Source organism: Acomys minous (assembly GCF_964271855.1).
Source record: "Acomys minous genome assembly, chromosome: 12".
Taxonomy (NCBI): domain Eukaryota; kingdom Metazoa; phylum Chordata; class Mammalia; order Rodentia; family Muridae; genus Acomys; species Acomys minous.
In genome coordinates this window covers 26924420-26945743 of record NC_140493.1, presented here as the reverse complement: position 1 = coordinate 26945743, position 21324 = coordinate 26924420, and the positions used below count along the sequence as shown (strand labels likewise).

At 53.3% G+C, this 21324-nt stretch overlaps 3 protein-coding genes and 1 long non-coding RNA gene across 5 annotated transcripts; 1 reads left to right on the top strand and 3 right to left on the bottom strand.

Annotated features, from left to right (window-relative positions):
• Positions 1-1242: 1242 nt before the first annotated feature.
• Positions 1243-5337, bottom strand: LOC311579516 (secreted Ly-6/uPAR domain-containing protein 2). Its single transcript, XM_084750184.1, has 3 exons — positions 5187-5337; positions 1864-1968; positions 1243-1601 (listed from the first exon to the last, which is right to left on the bottom strand). The coding sequence occupies exons 1-3, from the start codon at positions 5236-5238 to the stop codon at positions 1465-1467; spliced, it is 294 nt and encodes a 97-aa protein (XP_084606310.1). The 5' UTR covers positions 5239-5337; the 3' UTR covers positions 1243-1464.
• Positions 5338-9829: 4492 nt separating this feature from the next.
• On the bottom strand, positions 9830-11925 carry LYNX1 (Ly6/neurotoxin 1). Of its 2 annotated transcripts, XM_084750182.1 has the most exons (5): positions 11766-11925; positions 11381-11516; positions 10719-10894; positions 10354-10455; positions 9830-10195 (listed from the first exon to the last, which is right to left on the bottom strand). In XM_084750182.1, exons 3-5 carry the CDS (start codon positions 10768-10770, stop codon positions 9999-10001), a joined length of 351 nt encoding a protein of 116 aa, XP_084606308.1. In that variant the 5' UTR covers positions 10771-10894; positions 11381-11516; positions 11766-11925; the 3' UTR covers positions 9830-9998. The 2 variants fall into 2 exon arrangements, with proteins under 2 accessions (XP_084606308.1, XP_084606309.1); XM_084750183.1 differs by lacking the exon at positions 11381-11516 and having other exon boundaries at positions 11766-11923.
• A 3746-nt stretch (positions 11926-15671) lies between these two features.
• On the top strand, positions 15672-18956 carry LOC311579191. The gene is made up of 3 exons (XR_014773094.1): positions 15672-15861; positions 16078-16267; positions 18265-18956. It is a non-coding gene; the product is annotated as an uncharacterized lncRNA (long non-coding RNA).
• Positions 17339-19137, bottom strand: LY6D (lymphocyte antigen 6 family member D). Its single transcript, XM_084749511.1, has 3 exons — positions 18981-19137; positions 18041-18139; positions 17339-17876 (listed from the first exon to the last, which is right to left on the bottom strand). Exons 1-3 carry the CDS (start codon positions 19030-19032, stop codon positions 17650-17652), a joined length of 378 nt encoding a protein of 125 aa, XP_084605637.1. The 5' UTR covers positions 19033-19137; the 3' UTR covers positions 17339-17649.
• Between the last annotated feature and the right edge of the window lie 2187 nt (positions 19138-21324).

Here is a 21324-nt window from a genome sequence, read left to right as displayed (position 1 = left end):
GCAATGCTTATTCAGGCATTGTTAGCACAGGTTACCTCTTTTCCGTCTATTAGCTGAGGCTGAGGCCCCCACTTTCTGTCAGTTACTCTGTTTGTGCTTTGTCCTCCTCATGGGTGTCACCTTTTGCCTGTGTTTATTTTGGTGAGAGCCTTGCCAAGCTGAGAACAAGCAAGTTGAGGGCTGGCCCTGCCCCTGTGTTTCCTGGCAGGTACCAACCATGACTTGCTTTTGTGTCTCCGAAACCAGGAGCCCGAAACTTATCCCCAGGCCTGGTTGGGAGCTAGAGATTAAATATTTACTGGGCACAAATTCTGAGCATTTAATTCCCCATGTCCATACTAAGGTGAGTGGGTTTACTGTCCGGGCAGCTCTATCTAATTGCCCCAAGGCACAGCTTTCCCATTGCAGACTGATGGTGGGTACCTGGAGGCAGAGTTCCTGCTCGGGGCTACACAGGGTTTGGTAGGTGGGCAGCCTTCCGGGAGACATAGGAGAAGTGAACCAGGTAAGGACACGGTGGGAAGGATAGGACAGGACAAGTTGCCAGAGACACAAGGCCAACAAGGTAGCAGGTTTCCCCAACAGCTAATAACAAAAGTGGTCGTCCCCAGAGGCCTGTGGTCAGTGAACACCATCCCTGTTCTGCAGAGGCCTCCTCCTCCACCTGCTCCACTGTGCGCCTGTAGGAGGCTTCCGGAGTCTCATTCAGAGGGAAACTGCTTATTGGCCTCACATCTGGGTTCCTTTCTGCTTTCAAGACCAGGTTAGCGTGCTGCTCAAATGTCAAAACCCACATCAAGGGTGCTCTGTAAGTGTTCTCAACCCCAGGTTTAGAGTGCTTTCCGGCCCTAAGCTGCAAGGCTGGGTGCTCCTTGGCCTTAATACCAAGTTCAGGGTACTCTTTTCCATATCAGCCCCAGGTCAGGGTAATACCCAGGTGCCCCAGCCTCAAGTTGGGGTGCTCTCCAAGTGCCTACAGACTCAGCTACTCCTCACAGCCTGCTCAGTAGCAGAGGAGGCAGCCACCTGCAGCTCCCTGTGCCTTTCAGGCCCCATGTCTACCCAGAGATAGGCAGGCTCTTTATAGAGAAGAAGGTCAGTGGCGGGCGCAGTAGAAAGCCTGGGCCAAGGAGGCCATGGCTGACAAGAGAGGGGGAGGGGATAAGGAATTGTCTGAATCTAATTCCTTCTGTGGCCAAGCCTAGCGCCTGATGCACTCCGTCCACAGGACAACTCATACCGTGTGATCCAGGTAGTTTTTTATTGGGAGATTTGTTGATCCTGAGGGCGGTCCACAGATAGGGCCTTAGTATGTTCCGCAGTGGATTTACGCAAGACTCCATTGGGAACTTCCTGCAGAAGTATGAGTTGGGGGGCTTTGGGCCAGAATAATCTCCAAGAACCGGGCGTGGGTGAGAGGCATGGTATGGTTCTGTGCAGCCAGCTGGTAATGGAGGAAGGTGGTCAGTCCCTGTTGCAGAGGTCGGACTGGCAGCAAACGAGGGATACATGAGGACCTAATTCCAAACTGGGGATGTCAGGACAGCCAGTGTAGCACATCTTCTTCACCAGGGGCAGTTCTTTAAAGCTGATGGGAGACCCTGTGGGGGATAAAAGTGAGACCAAGGTGCGTCCTGAAACTCTAAGCTGCCCAAACCTCTGTCCTATCAGCCACTGTACTGAGAGTCACTCCCCCACCCCGCTAAGCACTGGTCCTTGTCCCAGGTAGAGGCTGTCAGACTTCTTCCTTCTCTGTTCTTGATCTTATGGGCACCACATGGGCTCTGGGCCCCGCCTGCCCAGTGAGCCAGCTCTCTGTGCAGGAAGGGTGTGCCCAGCCCACCCCACCCCCACCACACTCACGGGTGGCAATGATGACGCAGTGGGTGGAGTTCCACGGGCAGGTGAACTGGCGGGAACAGCCTCCAAAGCCCTTGCACAGGTGGCACCGCAGGCCCTGTGTTACAGCTTACAAGCAGAGACAGAGACAGAGGGCAGCAGGTGAGCAACTTCTTCAGAGGATGGAACCCACTCTTGGACCCAGCACTGCGCTTCCATTCTTGGGCCAGCGCCATAGCTCTGTAGCCCAACTCCTCCTCAAAGTGTGAGGCCCCTCGAGACCTTGGAGGAAGGGCTAAGTGAGACCCTGGTGCTCAGCCTCCTGCTGTGTGAGATACAAGTGATTACACAGGAGGTTCTCTGTGTTCCTCTGCCCAGAGCTCCAAGGCCTGGGGGAGCAGAGGTGAGACCTCCTGGGGAAGGGGAGTGCAGGTTCAGACTCCTGAAGACCAGAGATGGAGGGTTGGGGGGCCAGAGACTTTAAGCATGCCCCCCTTTACCTCCAGAGACCTGAGGAGGATCATTTATACCCCCAGGGCTCTCTGTTCTATGGGTTGAGATAATAGAGCTTTCACTCCATGGGCAAGGAACCCAGGGCAAGGCCAGGCAGAAGGAAGGGGAGCCCACTGAGCTCTTTCTGTTGGCTACTGGCAAATACTACATCACAGGTCTTGTGTCCAGCCCATGCCTGCTCTCTCTGGCTTTCAGATAATTCCCTCATCTACCCCCCTGACTCTTCCTGGTCTCTCTGTCTCTGTCTCTCTGCCTCTGCCTCTGCCTCTCTCTCTCTCTCTCTCTCTCTCTCTCTCTCTCTCTCTCTCTCTCTCTCTCTCTCTCTCCTTTTCTTCCTTAAGCTCCCTTCCTTAGATTACAAAGTCCCTAACCCCATGCCCAGTGCTGAGTACTCTCCAGTACCTGTACCAGTCCTGAGCTGACACTGAGTGAGGGAAGCTCCGAGGCTTTGTTCCATCCCACTTGGGCCACTGAGTAGTGTCTGAGATAGGAGGGTAGCTCCTCCCTGTGGCTCCTACTACAGCCACACCTCTGCCAGACCTCACCTGTAAGGATGCTGGTCAGTTTCAGGCAGTCTCAAAGGCGTCCATCCTATGTATTATGAAGCAGGTGACAGACAGGAGGTCTCTACCACAGCAAGGTCCCCACTACTTGTCTTGACTGTTTACTAACTCTACCTAAAAGCCCTACCTGTGACCCTGCCAGGGACACAAAAACCACAAAAGTAACAGAAGCCAAAAGAAAAATCTGTAGCTATCCCATGGATGTTAAAAATAGACTGACCATGGGTTTCCCCAGACAGGAAAGGGCATAGACAGCAGCTGACTGAAGGGCATAAGCTTGAGAAGGTGCTGGGGAGAATTGTACTGGTACCACTGCCATCCTCCTACCTTTGCCCAGGTTCATCTTTCCATTATCTATGTATCATACACAAGCCCCCAGCTCATAGGTCATCTCTGCCCAGAAAGCCTCTCAGCTCTGGGGCAGAGGCCATCCTTTGATGCAGCCACCACAGCTGACCTTGTTATGTCTGTGCTCACGGCCACCTCCCCACACCTGGTCCCTAGGGTTCTGGAGATGAATGGGGATCCCTTCCCACTCCCCAGTGCCCCCCACACACACCAAAGCATCCATTATTCTGAACCTTGCTGCACTGGTGAGGCTCAAGAGATGTTTAGTAAATAAATGAATGATCACTAGGTGTTGAGGCAAGAGCTGGGTCATTGAGAGAAAGAAAATACTGTCCGTCTTGGTGTTTTTGTGTTGTCATTAAGGAAGCCAGGAAGGTTTAGCTCCCAGAAGGAAACTGACTTTGGGGACAACGGTTGGGCTGCAGGATCAGTGTTTGCTTAGAGAGAGGGGACTTTGGAGAAGAGGGCAGGAGGGACAATGAGATAAACCTCGGGACACCAGACTCCACGAGGTGCAGTCCCTCTGCAATGTTGCCAGGGACAGGTGAGTCCCTCTGGTCTTATTTTCTCACTCTAGGGGTCAGCTTAGGATGCAATCCACCATTCCCAGACTGCTGTGAGCCCAGGGGGAGATGGCATTACCCATGGGTGGCAGAGCGGGAACCCAGCAAAGATGTAGGACGTGGAGTGTTCTGGGAGAGGCTAATGGAGCCCAACCCCCTCCAACTTCTAACCCGGCCAGGATTGGGGCTTTTGTCTTGAGGGGCAGGTATGATTTCCATGAAGGGGAGGGACAGGGAGCTTTCAGGGCAGAGAGTTGTCTCAACCTCACAGATGCTCATGAGATACTTAGGGTGTTGGCTAGGACAGAAAGGGCAGCTGGCCCAAGGCTGAGCACTCCCTCTGATACCTCAGCCCTGTCGGTGACAAAAGGTCTCTAAACTTTGAGCTCAGGGCCATCAAAGTGGAGCTGGCCTGTCCTAAAGCTCTGGGTAGCACTTTAGGGGGTCAGTAGTTCAGACTTTCTCAGGTCAGAGTCCTCATGAGGCTTGGCCCAAGAAGGGCAGACTAGAGCCAGAGATGTACGCATGGACCTCTGATGCCACACCTCAGCCGGACCACGGGTCCTGGAGCATTCCCACCCGTGATGAAAACAGAAGTTTTGCTAGGTGAGGCCTCTGGGATCTGGGGCTGTCTTGAGTTTGGAGCATGGGTTGCTGTTGGGCCACAGGGGAAACTGTTTCTTTGCTTGGGCATTGATCGGGGTTGGATATAGGAACAATGTGGGCTCCACTAAATGATGTCAATGCCAGACATAGGCAATGGTATTTCGGGGGGGGGGTGTCCCTGGGAGGCCATCAGCAGGGACTGGGGCCAAAGCTCCTGTGACTGAATCAGATGAAACTCGCTAGCCTGGAAGCTATAGAAGTCTGAGGGCACTAAAGTCAAGTGGATGCAATCGCCCTAGGAAGGTGGAACAGAGAGAACCTAAGCAAGGAGGCAGGCAGGCCGGGTATCAGGAGAGGGTGGCTGTAGAAAACAGGTCAGCCAGAGCTTCTAGGGGCTTGGATAAGGGCAAAGTGGCAGAGGTTGTGCCATGCTTGTGTGTGTGCACGCGAGAGAGTGTTGCTATGGAACTGGAGATGTTTAGGGGTGGCTTTCAAACTGAGAAGTAGGCGTGAGGACAGTACTGAGTGGTGTTGAAGAGGGCTGAAGAACCCGTGAAGTTCAGCAGAGGCTGCTGGGTAGGGACAGAGGCTGCTGGGTAGGGAAGGTCCTGGTGTCCAGGATAAGAAGAGGCGACAGGAAAAGGAGTACCCCAAGGGTCAATGGTGGCCCAGGCTGAGAGGACAGTGATAAGTAAGGCCAGTAGGGAAGGCGGCTGCACCCCTGATCCCTGATCTACACCCCTGATCTACTCACCTAGATCCATGCTCAAGACCACGGCCAGAAGGAACCAGAAGGGAAGCCTCATGTTCTCCGTGTTAAGGATGAGGCTTACTCCCTGGCCACCCCTTATACCTGCTTGCGGCTCCCACCCCACCCCTGTCTCCCATTGCCACTGGCTCCCAGCCCTGAGTCACTTGCGGCCTGGTTTAGACGGGAGCTGGCAGAGCTTGCTGCTGTGTGGCCTTGGGGAGCCTGGTGCAATTTCACAAGTCGTCTTCCCTCCTCCACGGAGTAGGGATGAGCTAACCATCAGGCCCAAGGCTTTCAAGGGAGGCCTGGTGCAGGCCGGAAGCTCAGGAGAGGTCCTCCTCACCCTGCAGCTCCGTGGAGGGTGTGGCGCAGCATGCCCTCAAAAATGTGAATGGAGCATGGGCCAAGTGAAGCCGGGGTGTCTTCCACAGCAGCCCACTCTGGATGGAGTATGGTGGGCAGGCTTTTGAGAGACCAGTTTCCTCATCTGCCAAAGCAGCCTTCAGTCCTGACCTGGCCCTCCCAGGATTAGGAGAGCCAGGAGAAGCACGGCTGTACACATTATCCTAGGTCCAAGGCATGAGTGTTAATCTATCACGGGATTGTACTGTCGTGGTACCAAGGAAACTGAGTCCTGCCGGTATTTGCTCACTAGCAGCAGTGGGGAGGGGGGTTGTGAGGGTGAGTGGGTGGAAGCAAAGCCTTTGGTGTTAAAAAGTTCCCAGGTTGGGGTGAGAGACAAAAGTGGCATATTGCAGGGCAGGGGTTATTCTGCTGATGGACTGAGCCTGAAGCCAGGTGGGAGGCCACATCTGTCTGCTCTGGCTGTCCAGGTGATTGTGACTTGCCTCCATGTTTTATGGAATCCCCCCAAACCTGGGGGTTGGGAAGAGCAAAGGACCAGAGATCCTGAGAGAGGGTCTGGTAGAGTCAGGCTGTCTGAGAAGTAGTAAGGAATTGGGATCAGGTCAGAAAGCCAGAAGAAGGCAGAAGGAGCAGGTAGGGCCTAGGGTCCTGTCTCTCCCAACCAGTCCCTCAGCCTACCCTAGGGCTTGTCAGTCCCCTGATGGGAGCTGGTGGGTCTGCCTCTTTCCACAGAATGGAGGTGACTTTCAGCAATGCCCCAGCTGTCCTGCTAATTCCTCTCTTGCCTTGGCTGGCTCAAATATCAGGACAGGAGCCAGGACACTTCAGGATCAGGAGGACCCACCAAGACCATCTGCGTGGGTAAAGTCCAAACTTAGAAGACAGTCAGGAGGGAAAGATAGACACCTGTCCTTCATTTGTTTATTCATTCAGTGGAGGACATTGACATTGACAGGACCACTCTGAAGTGTGGGTACATGGGACTGGCGGGGGGAAAGGAGCTATGGCATAAAAGTGGGTTTCATGTCCTTTCTGGGTGAGAGGTTGGGGTCGGCAGAGACACAGGCAAGGGAAGCACCAGGCATCCTGTATCCATGCATCCTTCGGGCCCTCCTCTGTGCAGACCCAAGGCCAAGAGCCATCTGAATAGGCACCGTCATTGTCATTTCAACAATGAGATGGCTGGAGTGTGAGCCCGTCCATGGTTGAGGAGCCCAGGGCACGCAGTGCTGCAGGATGCCACGTTGCTTGCCAGGAAGTAATCAGGTGCTGAAGCGAAGGGCCACCCTACTCCAGGTTTCAGAATGTGAGCTCGCATCCTTGCTGGAGAAGATGGAGACACAGGTGCTCTGGGTCCCTCTTCTCCTTACCAGCGTTTGGGGGAAGCCGATCACAGAGACGGTGGCAGAGCCTGACTTACCCGATGACGGCTCCTCTCTAGTGGGCTAGACCAGACACCCCACTGTGTTCCGAAGTGTGCCTTGGCTTTCAGGTGTTGACCTGGCTTCATCAAATCCCACAGAAGCATACACATTCCACGGTGTCATTGTCTCATCAAGCACCCTCTCTCCAGTGACTTCAAGCTGCCTCCAGATTGCGACTCCATAGATTACCACCACCAGCCCCTCTACACAGCCCAGGTGAGAACACCCACTGCCTTGTGCCCTAGTCCCCGCCCCCCCACTAAGGCAGGGACAGCTTGTGTGGTGTCTGATCTTACTTTGTTCCTCTCTCCACCTCTCCATCCCATATTTCTTCTCTGTATCCACACACAAGGCTGGACACCCCTGGCCGGTTACCCCTTCAGCCAGGCCCCCCCAAACTTTCAGCTCTTATTTTCCCTTCTAAGGTTTCAGGCTCGTATGCTTTTACGACACCCCATTCTGAAATGCTCTGGTTAATGAAGCCACTGTCACCTTTGAGGGTGGACCGCCTCAAAGAACCCCAGCTGCTGAAAGAGCACCCATAGGTGAATGGCTTGGTACCGGAAAGATGAGGAGGCCCAGGACAACTAAGTGCTTCACTCCTCTGTGCCTCAGTTTCTTTATCTGTCAAAGGGGTACAGTAATGACCACCCCCAGACACCTTGCGGAGCTGCTGTGGAGTGTGCGGAGCCACCTGCAGTGGACTGGACAGATGTTCATTACATAATCCCAGACAGGATTCGGGACAGGCCATCTGGCGCTGTTGCCCTAATCAGCACCTCCCAGTGGCAGGCTCGGCCCTGTATTAATTGAGCACCTTCTGGGGCTCTGTGCTAAGCAGCAAGGATGGGCTAACTAGGCGTAGTGCTCCCTGTAGGGCTGGGTGGTGGCAGTGTGGTCACTGTGTGGCCTATCTGGTTGGTGTCAGGAGACAGGTGAAAGATGATGCCCCCAACACTGAGGCATTCAAGTGCCTCACTTTGGGGCTGCAGGTAATCAAGCCTCTTCCACATCCTCTCCCCCCTGGCCCCCCCCTCCACCCCCCGCTTTGTGGTAGAAGGGAGGACCGGCCCCCGGCTCCTCCCAGTTTTGGCCTAGGATGCCACTTGACTGGGGACAGTGGACTTACACAAGCAGGGTAACAGGATAATGTTTCCCAGGCCTCACCCACTGAGTCAGGGGCCCGCCTCTGACCCTCCTTGCAGGTGCTCTGTGGTGGCGGGTATAGGTCAGTCTCAATGCTGGCTGCTTGCTGGTGGTGGTGGTGCTGGTGGTGGTGGTGGTGGTGGTGGTGGTGGTGGTGGTGGTGGTGTGTGTGTGTGTGTGTGTGTGTGTGTGTGTGTGTGTGTCGCATGCAAGCTCAGGTGTGGGCAGCATTGGCTTCCTCCCAGTATCCTGCCTCAGCCTCAGGGGATGTAGCAGCCAGTGCTGTCTTCTGTAGACGGTGTGTGCACATATGCACGTGTGCTCCTTCCTCCTACTTCCTGGCTTCCCAAGAGGCTCATCTTCCCTCTGGGTAATCTATGTCTCCTCATGTCCAGGCCATTTCCCACCCAGTTCTCCTTTGTAATCAAGCTGCACAGTCCCTATTCCTGAGGGTCTGGGTCCTCCCCAACCTACTAAATCCTCCAGTGGCCTGTCTTGGGAAGAAGAAACTGAGGCAGAAAACTACATCAGTTCCAGTAGCAGAAAGAGCTCAGGTCTGCCTGAGAACAGGGAGGAAGGTCTCCAGAATAGGCCTCTGTGTTGTGAGATCCTACAGTGGGGGTGGGGGTGGGGGCGGGGTCCGAAAAAAAAAAAAGCACTCAAGATGTGACCAGTAGAATGCAGGGACCATTAGGACTCTCTATTGGATAAACCCACAACATGAACACTGATCTGCATCCTCACCCCTGGTCTGAGCCAGCTTGAGGGGCTTCCTCACTGGCACATGAGTTGGGGGGGTACTAGTTAGAGTGGAGGGTAAGGCTCCGTAGGCTACCCACACTGCATAAAAGGTAGATGGATATATCCCAAATCTGGGCTGGGTTCCCTGGAGTCTCGACACCCAGCAATACTCAGCCACAACTGACCTGACAGGCAGTCACCTACAACCTGGGCTGGCTCCCCATAATTTACCGAGACTGAAGGATGCAGGCGCTGCCTCGCTGCCTGCGGGACTTGGGGAGCTGGCTGAAGTCTGCTTCCCTATCTTAGTCATACTACCCGCCTGCTCTGACCTGCCTTTGTCCCCTTCCTGCTATGCCCAGAATAGCTCTGGCCAGGGTACAGGCCAGACAAAATATAGCCGGGCCACCTGCCCCCATGTCCCTGCCAGCCTCAGGGGATGTAGTAGGGGCGGTCAAGAGGCCCATTGAGTTGGAGCTGGAAGATTCTCAGTGGCCTATGGAAAGAAAGCCGTTGCTAGCTACCCGTGGCCAAGAGCTGTCCTGACACCCAGTCTGGAAGAGTGCCTGAAGAAGTGGAAATAACAAATCACAAGAGGCCTCCGCCTCACACCTGCCCTGGGCAGCTGCTGGAGACTTAGTAGGAGACAGCTCTGCTGAGCCTTTCTCTGCTTCTAGGCAGTTCATGATCTTTTGTCCCCTTCTAGCAGAACTATCCTCTACTGGGTAAACCGAGGCAGGGTCCTGATGCCATGATGGTGGAGTTTGGCCGCTAATTCCTTCAAATCGGTGTACCTTGACTTAATGATGCCAACCCCTCTAAGCTCTAGCACTCTCCCAAGATGCCCCTGATGATGGGTAGAGGAGGGGCCCCGCCTGCCTCACCCATGGCCAGGCACATCACAAAGGCTTAGATCCACACACCCAGATGCCTTCTGAAAATGAAAAGGTATGGCCTTGGAGTGAGGTATCTGGGTGTCATCAGTCCTTTTATCGATAGCCATGGGACCTCTTTGTGGCCTAGGAGTCTCAGAGGGAAGAGGGCTGGGTGAAGCAAATGGGTGTGAGGGTGCAACTGTGTCTTTTAAGAGCTTTGTGTGTGAGTGGATCTGCTGGGTGGGGGTGGGGAGAGCAGAGCTTTACAGCAAGCTCCAGAAGGTGACGAGAAGTGCTGGGACCAGACCCAAGGTCACTGGGGTAGCAAAGCCAGCCCCATTGCAGAGGTAGTACTGGCAACAGGAGGTGGCTGATGCATGCTTGGAGTAGCCATCGTACACGGTCTCAAAGCACCTGGGCACACATGACTTCCTCACCTTCATCCGGTATGGGGTGAAGTCTGCAGGGGACAGGACATAAGAAGGTTGCAGTAAGAGATTCAGGACCATGGATGGCTCAACTTTAGCTTGTAGGTCCACACTCCACCCCCTGGCCCCCACCCCCGGGGCAGGTGGGAGCTTCTCTCCCTATCTCTATGTTCCAGGATGCCAGACTCACAAGTACGGGTGGTCATACAGTAGGTGGCCATGTCTGGGCAGCGCATGGGTTTGAAGCAGTTGTCTCCATTGTAGGCACACACGTGGCACTCCAGAGCCTGGGCTGTGAGCCGGAGGGGGGATGGGGGGCATGGGGAGGTGGGAGTGGGGGATGGGGGGGCGGTGGGGTGGGGAATCAGAGAACAGGAAGAAATCCTTGCCCTGACAGTCAGACTCCAGCTGTCTCCAGCCAACCTCCCACTCCCACTGGGCACCAGATTAGGACAGCCAGAAGGCAGGAGAACTCTGGCCAGCCTGCCCCTCTTTCCACCTGCCTGTCCCAGGTTCAGGTTCCAACTGGGCCCCACTAGCCTCTGTCCACCTTACCCACAGGCAAGCCCATCAGAGCCACCAGGAACACCATGAGCAGGGGTGCCATGACGGAAAGGCGAGGACAGCGTGGGAGTGAACAGCTGGGCAGCAGCTGGTCCTGGATCCAACTCCGGGCCAGGGAAGAAGCAGAGCACAGAGGCCCCGCTTGAGCTCCTAGTGGTAAAGCAACCCTGCATAGACAATGGCGGAGACTTGTGATCACAGCTGGGCTGGGGCGGGCACCAAAGCCTCCCAGCTCAGCCGGTGCCACCTGGAGATGAGGGGGAAGGAGTAGGATGTGCAACATCCCAACAGAAGACCAAAAGCAAGCAAAAAGCTAGGGTGGAGGGAGCTAAAGAAGGAGAGATGCATCAAAGAAAATCAGGAGGCTCCTGGGGACCGTGAATGTCAAAAGCATAGAGGACTTCACCCAAGGGGCTTTTTTTTTTTCAGGAACACTATGGAAACAGCACCAGTCTCTTCCTGGCAGAGCCTAAAATGCAGGACGCTGGCCAGAATAAGACTGGAAGCCAGGGTTGGTCTCTTCTTGGGGCAGGGGACCCTCTCTTATTCGCTCTCCTTGTGAAATCCCCTCCCTACCCGCAGGAAAGCATAGGCTCTGCTGTGTGAATCCTTCGCTTCAGATGAAGAGGCCATGATGAGTGATCAGCTCCTACCTAAAGGCTCTTCAGATGCATGCCAGACGATGCTTGCCCAAGACAGAGCTCCAAAGGCTGAGTCTGGTGTTTGGGACTGTTGGAGGGATGTGGACCAATACTGTCTCCGCGGTCTACAGACTCGAGCCGGCCCCTGCTGGGAAGTACTAAAATACACTCCTGGAAGATAACCCATCCTTCATGACCCATTTCCCAGGTGCCAGCCCAGAATGCTGAGGTCCTGAATCAGACCAGGCCTGCAGGTCGGGCACCTCCTGGCCCCTCTGGGGAGCTCCGCCCAAAAAATTGCAGTCTCGTTTAGGGAGGACTCCCGGGGAGGGTTGGGTGCGGGGTGACCTCGCCCTTGCCCTTCACCACCACAAGCCCTGTCGCCATAGAAACTTACCCGTGGCCGCTCCCAGGTACCTCTTGCCTTGTGATTGTGCGTCTGTACACACTTCGCGCAGCGTTTGTACCGCATCCCAGGCCTGGTAGGCTCCGCAGCCGCCGCAGGGACCTGCAGTGCTAGCTCACTACTGGTCCCGCCCCGCTCCGCCCCGCAGGACACACGCTCCGCCCCCGAGGCCGCTCAAACCCCGCCTCCAGGCTGTCTTCTGTAAGCTCAGTCGCTAGGGGAAGCTCTCTGGTTATGGCCCTAGTGAGTAAAGCCTGGGCATCGCCTGGGCATCAGAATGTGCCCACTTATGTGCAAATTCACAGTGACACAGTAGCGATCCTGAGGCAAGTGTATACCTCCTGGACATTCTCCTCAGGTTTCATCAAAGCTCTCCTCACCCCTGCTGCCCTGCTCCCACAGACCAAACTGTTCTGGGTGGGCATGCACTCACTTCACCCCTGTCCTTACATAGGACCCACTAGCAATGCTTGCGAGCAAGCCTTAGAGGAATCCCATGACTCACAGGCAGCTCTCACCATCAAAAGCCCACCACTAAATAATTACTTTACATAACTAATATGTATTTTATTTTTATTCTGTTTCAAAAGCAGCCAAAGTTTAATAGGGTTTTCACAAAATCTACTTTTGTTGCTGCTGTCATGTGAGGAAGAAAATAAGGAAACGTGCAGTGACAGCAAAGAGCAGATATGTCACTCTTCCAGCCCATGTGCATGCACATATAAGGAGCCTTAGAACTGAAACAAATGCTCCAGAGGCACACGCCTTTCATCCCAGCACTCGGGAGGCAGAGACAGGCAGATTGCTGAGAGTTCGAGGTCAGCCTGGTCTACAAAGTGAGTCCAGGACAGCTAAGGCTACACAGAGAAGCCCTGCCCCAAAAACAAAACGAAAGAAAGAAAGAAAGAAAGAAAGAAAGACAGACCAAAGGAAAAGAAAAAGTACTGAGACAAACAACCAATACACTCTAGTCCCCAAGAAAACATACTTGTTTCCGCAAACTTTCATCAATAGAGGCATTGTGGCAGCCTGAGTGAGAGTGGCCCCCACAGACTCATGTGTTTGAATGTTTGGTCCCCAGTTGGTGGGGATGTTTGTGGAGGCTCTTGTTGGAGGTGTGCCACTGCAGGTGGACTTTGAGGTTTCAGAAGACTTACACCACTCCCAGTTAGCGCTCTCTCTCTCTCTCTCTCTCTCTCTCTCTCTCTCTCTCTCTCTCTCTCTCTTTCTCCCTCCTGCTTGGATCGAGGCTGAGCTTCTAGCTGCTCCTGCTACCATGTCTTTGCTCCTCCACTCATGGACTCTGACCTTCTGAAACTGTAAGCTGAATTGAGCACTTTCTTTTATAAGTTGCCTTGGTCATGGTGTTTTGTCACAGACCAAAAAAAAAAACAAAACAAAAAACAAAAAAAAAACCTAAGACAGACCATATTCTGAGCCATCAAATAAACCTCAAGGCACACATGGACAAGGACCAGAATCCAACAGTACTTGTTGTGGACAGCAATGGACTTTGATTAGACTCCTGAGCAGTGGGACCAGCTAGAAGGCTCAGTGGGTAACAGCCCTTGCTACATGAGCCTGACGCCTGAGTTTGATCCCTGGGACCCACTGCGGAAGCATAGAACAAAATCCCTGAAAGTCATTCTCTGATTCCTCTGCTGTGGTATGTGTGCACCTGCACTGTTCCCCCAAATAATAGTAATAATATCATCATCAACAACAAAGGTTTAAAAATTATGAGCAAAAAAATGTACAAGCGTAGAGATGCCGAGTAACAACACATTTCTAAGTAACCTATGGGGCAAAGGTGACATCAATCAGAAAGCCAGGAAATATTCCTGGCAGATGAGGAAGACACAGCCCATCCAAGCCACTGATGCCATTACAGCTGGTACAGGAGGGAGATGCCATGGAAGTGCTCTGTTTTGGGAGAAAGAAAGGTTCCCTGATGAGGACTTGAGTTTCCACCTTCAGAAACTAGAACAGAAATTAAATCCGAAGGAGGTACTATAAAGCAAAACATGAGCAGAGCTCGAGGTGAGGGAAGTGCTCATTGTGCAAGTGTGAGGACCTGCATTCTTATCCCCAGCACACGGAGAAGCTGGGCTAAACCCTGTGGGTACGGAGTGTCCACGCACTATTAAAACAGAGGGGGGCTGCCTCAAGAAATGTTACTATGAACTGATGTTTGGAGACACCCAGACTTCCGTGTTTGGTAAAACAAAACAGGCCCCATTGCTCAGAAAATAAATTCATAAAAGGTGCGTTAAGTGGTGTCTGCCTGAAACCACAGTGCTGGGGGAGGTGAAGGCTGGAGCATCACTGGGGCTCTGTGGCCAGCCAGTTTAGCCAACTTGTGAGTGCCACTTCGTAATGAGACACCTGTGTTAAAAAAAAAAAAAAAGAGAGTAATAGGAGACCCTCAGACACATGCACAGACAGATACATACATACATACATACATACATACATACATACATACATACATACATACACACATACATACTAAAAGCAAAAAAGAAAAAAGGAAAAAATCAATGAAACAGAAAAGTCAACACATTAAGAGAACTGACCAATTCAGAAGCCATTAGTATGAGAGTGCCCACAAGGGGCCCTGTACCAGCCCCTTTTTGTTCATGGCTGGGTCAGAGAAAGGGCTTGTCAGAAGCCAGACCCAGGTGACTGACTAGAGGAATTGGCAATGGGCGGCCTTTATGTCTTCTGTAAGAAATGGGCGATTAGGCTGAGATGCCAGCAAGGCTATAGGTCACACTCTTTGGGGTGCTGAGGACAAGAGATGTTCTGGGTAGGCTTGCCGTCTTAGAAGATATGATCAGCTGTGTTTTTGAAGTCCTCTACCTTTTTTTGGAAGTTGTGCTTGGGTGCATGGAATGTCTTTTGCTGAAATGAAAGGAACAGTGTCTCTCTCTCTCTCTCTCTCTGTCCTAGGTGGGTCAGAGATCTGTCCAGACCTTTTTGTGTTTTTTTTTTGTTTTGTTTTGTTTTGTTTTCCAGATCTGATGGCACCCAGGATTCTCAGGCTCTGGAGCTGCTAAATACCTTCCTGCTCCTGCCTCCAGCTAGGACCACCACTGGGGTCCCTTCTACCCCTGTTATTGTCTTTTGTCATCACCTTACCACATTGTTGTGCAGCCCTTGGGCCTGGGTTCCTGCAGAAGGGATCCCCAGGAATGAGGGACAGGACTGCTGGCTTCCCACTGGCCCTGGACTCTATCCACATCCACAGGGTTGCATGTAGCTGGAGAGGGCTTCCATTTTTGCAGACCCTGCCAAGGCCTGTGACCGGGTGGGTCCTAGTCAGTGTGTGTGTGGGGTACTGTTAGGTCTAGGAGTAGCAGAGAAGCTGTCCAGTGGGTTCATGCAGGAGAAGGCAGAGAGCTGGCTTTGAGATGCCTGTAGGCCTCCGGTTAGAAGACAGAGCTAGGCTGGGAGACTTGACAGCTCTCAGCTTTTCTCTGGCCTCTGGCCAGCGTCAGGTGGTGCTGTGCTCCCTAAGAAGCCTGGGGCTCCTGATATGTGCAGGCTGGCCCCCTTTCCCAGCATATGCCCACAGCCTGTACACACTTCACTCCACTCTGTGATGGTGGCTGTGTAGCCTTTTCCTTACAAATTGGAACATGGAGGAGGGAGGCTAGTGGAGATTCCCAACATACAAGGAGTTTACAAGACCCCTCCCCCAAAAATTAAGTAAAATCTCTAAGTCTCGAGAAGGCCCCTGAGGCTCACGAGGTTCATCAGTGCCCCTCCCCCAAGCTTCTACAGGCTGGAGACAAGAGACTCTGTAAAGATGCAACTTTCCTGAGCTGTTCCCCAGGTTGGGGTGGGGTTTTTAGTGACATGTCTGCCTCTGAGTCATCTGTGCTTTTTAAAGTAACCATTCACACACATTACTATAAGCAGCCTCCACTGGATCTGGGTGGAACTGTTTTGTTTTGTTTAATTTTGTTTTGTTTTGCTTTTCCTTCAGTGCCATATCTGAGGTTCACATCTCATCAGAGAAGTATGCACTACAGCTGTCCTTGATTTATATGTCAACTGTGGGAAGCTATCAAAAACCCACCTGGTGAGACTGGTTGTGCCCTCTGTCCTGGGGCTGCGTGGTTCCTTGGGCTTCCTGATTTCTGGCGTAGTGCCACATTCTTTTCTGCCTATGTTTGCTCTGATGGGGGACACTTGGGAGTCACTATCCAGGTTCCCAGACTGTTTCCACACTTGGAAATGGCTAGGGCTTCCGTTTGAACTCTCTTAGTCCTCTTCTCTGCCTGGCTTCCACGTCCAGGTGGCTTTCTGTGGTCTGGATACTTCCAGGCACCGGCAGAGAGGAGTGGCAAATTCCCTGGGCAAAGAATTCCCTGCCTGACTCTACAGGCCACTAGGTGGCGCACCGGCATCAGGCTTGGCCCTCAGCTCCAGGAATGACAGCCCCGGGGGAACAGCCGCGACATAGCAGCCAGGAAAGGGTAGTACCGGTAGGACGCTTCCTAATTTCTGGGCTTGGGGCACGTTCCTCTTTGCTTTTCCCTCCATCTCTCTTGCTCACGGTGGATGAATGTCCTGCAGCGTCTGGTAGACAGGGTCGTGGCTATATAGTCGACCAGCCCGCTACTGTGGTGATTAAGTGTGGGAGTCTGAGTAAAAAAAAACCCCAGGCTCAGCAGGTCCAACACCTTGCTCCAAGTAAGGACCTGGCAGAAAAAGAGACTCACTTGGCCCTAGGGCTCACCCCAGACCAAGTAGTTCCTTACCTAGACGTTGAGGCTCCACGGCATACGTAGCCTGGATCACACCTCTCACAAGCCTCTTTTGGAAGTAGAGTGGTTACGTGTGCCTTACGGTTCAGGGTGTGGATGCATAAAGGGAAGAGAGGTCCTCATCCTGCCTCTGTCATCTGCCACGGGCAGGGTTTGCCACACGGACCTGCCACGGCGTTAACCCTGTGTCCACCTCTGTGGGGTTGCAGGATAGTGGCTGCAGTGGAATGAGTTAGCCTGCTTGCCAGCAAGGAGGGCTGCATGTATGGATGGGTATCTGCTGAATGCCTCTCTCTCACTCAACCTCAGGCCTCACCCCATTCAGGAAACGGCCCAAACCCAAGTAGCACACAGGAGCCTAGGCAGCAGGAGGAACCCGGTGCATGGGAAGGCAGGCGGTGAGCCTAGATACAGGGTCCCCAGGGATGTGCTCTGCTGACGCCTGCTTCTCGTAGGCTTGTGCTGAGCCATACCTCACACTCCGACACATCTGGATGAGTTCCTAAGGAACAAATGAGCCTGTCCTGGTAACCTTGGAGCTATGTGCGGTGGCCTTATAACTCTAAGTCTCCTGGGTCTCTTTACAGCCCCGGGCAACCAGAATCTCAGGGTTGAGGCCTGGATGCAGTGTCCTTCCTCCCCATCTGGAACTTGGCAAGAGTCTGCCTCTTCCAGGATGGAAATGCCTTTCAGGCCAGGTACCAAGCTCTACTGCGTGCTGCCGAGGCTTGTCTAGGCTAACATGTGGCAGAAGTCCCACTGGCCCTCTCACCACTCCACACAGACACAGTATTTTTAGATCATTTATTTCCATGTAGAGGTTCAAGTAGAAAAACATAAATGGAACAAGTACAAGATCAGAGGGGATGGATCGTGTCTGTCACCCATCTTCCATGCTGGGGAGCAGGCCACATCTTCCCGTCCCGGGACCAGCACGGTGCTATGTATGTCAACGGCTCTTGGGGCCCACCAGGACCCAGACCCAGCCTTTAAGAGCAGCCCCCAGCCTCAGCATCTGCTGCCTCCATCGTGGTCAAGGATGGTCCATGGGGACCCTGGGAGCCAGAAGGGAAGGGGCAAGGGAAATTCCAAGCAGTGCATTACAGAACCATTAGAGCGAGGAGGCCCAGGCTCACTGCCAGGCCCAGGGTGGCGCTGCTGAGCAGGGCAGGCACAGGTGCAGCACTGAAGAGCCGCTTGTTGCACAGGTCACCCTGGCAGCATTGTGTGACCTCGGAACCACTGCTGACCTGGCCCTGCTGGCTGAAGTTGGAGGTGCATGAGTCTGCACAGTCTTTCTTCACCAGGTTCCCGCTCAGGGCCTGCACTGCACACAGGAGAGGAAAGGGCATCAGGCCTGGCTTACCATACACCCTGGTTCCCACACAACATCCTCCACTCTTGAGCACCATCCTCACCATGACTGGCCCATCCCCAGTATCACGCCTAGGGCTGCTCTCTTGGTCCTGGGGGACTTGGGCTGCCACTCACCTGTGGTGACAGTTTTGCAATAGCGGGAGCTGGCCGGACAGGTCTGAATTTCCTCACAGTTGGTAGCGCTGCTACACACGTGACATCGGAGTGCCCAGGCTGGAGGAGGAGGGGTTAGTGAGTCAGTCAAGAAAAGGTCTTTGTCATGACAGAGTCCTCTGACACTTGTCACCCCAACTCCTGCCCTAGACCCCCACAAAGCTCATGTCTGGTGTTTACTCCAGAAGGTGTCTCTTGGAGCCCTAGAGAGGGTGTTCTATCCTATGCCACCCCTGGGAAGAGGTGAGGAAGCAGAGAGAGTGCGGAGTGGAGAGGGCACTTTTTGAGGACCCCAGGACGCGCCTGGATGTTGCTAAGGGCACAGCTGTCTCCATCCCCAAAGGTTTGAATTCCTGAAGAGCCTGGAAGAAGAGGGGCAACTGCCACCCCAGTGTGTCCAGGAGAGATGTGAGGTGAGGATGGTGGTGGAGAAGCCTCTTGAGATAGCTCCCGCTCTCGCCTCCCTCAAAGCACCCCAGTTCTAAGAGTTCCTGCTAACATTCCATGACTCTGAAATAATTGCGTTTCTCTGACTCCGTTGAGTTAAGGTGTTAAACTTGGCTGGAGAGATGGCTCAGTGGTTAAGAGCGCCGCCTGCTCTTCCAGAGTTCCTGAGTTCAAGTCCCAGTAGCCACATGGTCGCTCACAACCATCTATAATGTAATCTGATGCATTCTTTGGCAGATAAAGCACTCATATACAATAAAGAAAATAAATCTTTTTTTTTTTAAAAAAGATGTTAAACTAGTTTTGTTTCACATTTCAAGAGGCAAGCGTCCCTAAACATCCGTGTTCTTAGAGTCTAAATTCCTCCAGTCAGGCCCAGTCTGCCTGGGGCTGACTGCCCAGTATCTAGACAAAGCAACCCACCCCTTCCCAGTCCCTAGGCACAGCCTCTTACCTGGGCTAGTGGCCACGGCCAAGGCAAAGAGGAGAAGCAGAGTTGCCTTCATCCTAAGGATTGTCTGGAAACAGTGGGGGCCTTTCCTCTCCCCCAGACTTTATAGATGGAGCAGGAGCGGTGGGAGGAGTGGGGACAGGCCAGACAGCAGCATGCAAATCAGGGCCCACCCCACCCTTCCTGGCCCCATGCCCAGAAACCCAGAACAAGCCTGGTTCCTGCCACCCGGAGGGACTGAGGTTCCTGGCCCCCTTATCCCTGCGGCTTCCCTGAGCAGGCTTGGCTGTGGGCAGTAGCCTCCGAGACTGTTCTGATTCCTGCTCCAGACCCTGGATGCTGTTGAGTCTTCATCTCTCCCACTGATGTCTCTGTCACTCTCTCTGGACCTCAGTTTCCTTCTTGATTGCCTGCCCTTTCCTGGGTCACGTTGTCTTTGATTCTCCACTTCTGTCTGTTACTCTCCTCACCCAAGTACCACTGGGAAATTCCTTCAGTCACAGCCCCGGCTGGATGTCTCAATACCCACAGGTCGGGAGGCACAGACGCAGTGGAGCCTTGGATCAAGGAACCCCCAGGGAAGCAAAGGGTCCTTGCTCATGATGTGGAAGGTAAATTGTGGGGCATCGGGAGGGAAGCAAGGGTCCGTGTGTGTGTGTGTGTGTGTGTGTGTGTGTGTGTGTGTGTGTGTGTGTGCTGGGTATGGCCAAGCTAGGGATATAAAGACCCCAGGCTGTAGTAGTTTGGGTATCTTAGGAAATGGTAGAGACAGGGTTGGATAGTATCAAAGGAGGAGCAGCTCATTGCTGGGCAGACATGAGCTTTCCTCCACTCCCTCACTTCCTCCCTCTGCTTGGGCCTCAGACCCTATTCCCAATGAGTCCGCAACCCCCCATCCCTCACCCAATGGTAGTGAGAACACTGCCTTCTTCCTCCTTAAAGCTATTGCTGTGCATATCTGCCTTGCTCCCCTGTCTCTGAGAGCTCCCAGGGCTGACCTCAGAGCCCAGGGCCCCAGGCAGGTGCTGATAAAGGTCTCTGTCATGCCCCAGGACCCCACCTATGCTCTCTGTATGCATAGGAGACATTCTTTTCCCTATGACTCTAATTCTTGGTAAAAAAGGTAGCTATCTCCTAACTGCTGCCTCTGGCTACTTGTCTGGTGGTAACGTGGATAGGTCTTACAGAGTTTGCCTTCTGCTCCTGTCCTGGGCGTCCAAACAGTCAACAAAGGGCTAGGCATAGACAGAGGTCAGTCCTCGGCCTGTTCCACTAATATCTCTGCATAGCAGATGGAAAGTGCCAAGTATGTGGCAGGTCGGGGCCTGCTTCAGGTTGGCCTGGGCCAGGCTGAGGTTCTTAAAGTTCTATAGACCTTGTGCCAGTCAGATCTGGGTTCAAGACCCCTGGGTGCTCCTCTCTGCTTTTCCCTGGGTTAACTGGCTCCTGAGCTGAATCAAGTGGGGTAAAGCAATGCCTGCTTGCTGAGGTGAGAGGGCAAGTGCCTTGAGAACTTCTTCCATGTGGCTCTTCTTCTTCTTTTCTTAAGTTTATTTATTTAGTCATTTTACATCCAGACTGCAACTATCTCCTTTCTCTCCTCCCGGTTCCACCCTCCCTCCCTTTTCCTCTTCCCCTTCTCCTCAGAAAAGGGGAGGCCGCCCCCCTCCCATTCAAACCCACCCCAGCACATCCAGTCACATCAGGGCCAAGACCATCCTCTTCCGCTGAGGCCAGACAAGGCAGCCCAGCTAAGGGAACGGGATTCAAAAGCAGGCAACAGAGTCCATGTCAGACACAGCCCCTGTTCCACTTGCTAGGGGACCCACCATGCTGTTCTTCTTGAAGTGGGTTTTGGACTTGGCAGGACATGGAAGCTGGGAAGCGCTTGGATAGAAGCAGAAGCCTGTGAAGAAGACCCATATCTGTCCCATGCCTTCCACTGTTTTGCTAGGTAGTGCCTGGTTTCCCTGGGATTTGCTTGCAACAGCTGGAATGTTACCAGAAAGGCCTGAAATTCAGGGTCCTTCCTTTCTTTAAAAAAAAAATCAAATAAAAGTCCCACCCAGCTCCAGGGCCTCCCTGAATACATTAGACACAGGGAGAATGGGTGGGTGGGGATAAGAGGGAGTTTTTAAGCCTCGAGAACAAAACTTAGGTCTCCATGACAGGGTGGTGATGGTGGAGTTGGCAAATGGGGGGAGATGACTCATTGGGAAAGGTACAGAAAGTGCTGGAAAAACAGGTTTGGAGCTTCTCTTCTGGACTCAATGGAGTTGTGGGGTCTGGGAGTGAAGGGCAGGAAAAGAATTGGGGGTCTGGGCCTGAGACTGAGAACACTGTACAA

Excerpts from the sequence above, each read along its gene's own strand:
- LOC311579516 (XM_084750184.1), bottom strand. The coding sequence starts at position 5,238 with ATGAGGCTTCCCTTCTGGTTCCTTCTGGCCGTGGTCTTGAGCATGGAT. Across the intron at positions 1,969-5,186 it reads GGTCTTGAGCATGGATCTAG|CTGTAACACAGGGCCTGCGG; the intron begins GTGAGTAGATCA and ends TCTGCTTGTAAG. Across the intron at positions 1,602-1,863 it reads CTGCGTCATCATTGCCACCC|GGTCTCCCATCAGCTTTAAA; the intron begins GTGAGTGTGGTG and ends TATCCCCCACAG.
- LYNX1 (XM_084750182.1), bottom strand. The coding sequence starts at position 10,770 with ATGGCACCCCTGCTCATGGTGTTCCTGGTGGCTCTGATGGGCTTGCCT. Across the intron at positions 10,456-10,718 it reads TCTGATGGGCTTGCCTGTGG|CCCAGGCTCTGGAGTGCCAC; the intron begins GTAAGGTGGACA and ends TCCGGCTCACAG. Across the intron at positions 10,196-10,353 it reads CTGTATGACCACCCGTACTT|ACTTCACCCCATACCGGATG; the intron begins GTGAGTCTGGCA and ends TGTCCCCTGCAG.
- LY6D (XM_084749511.1), bottom strand. The coding sequence starts at position 19,032 with ATGAAGGCAACTCTGCTTCTCCTCTTTGCCTTGGCCGTGGCCACTAGC. Across the intron at positions 18,140-18,980 it reads GGCCGTGGCCACTAGCCCAG|CCTGGGCACTCCGATGTCAC; the intron begins GTAAGAGGCTGT and ends CTCCTCCTCCAG. Across the intron at positions 17,877-18,040 it reads TTGCAAAACTGTCACCACAG|TGCAGGCCCTGAGCGGGAAC; the intron begins GTGAGTGGCAGC and ends TCCTGTGTGCAG.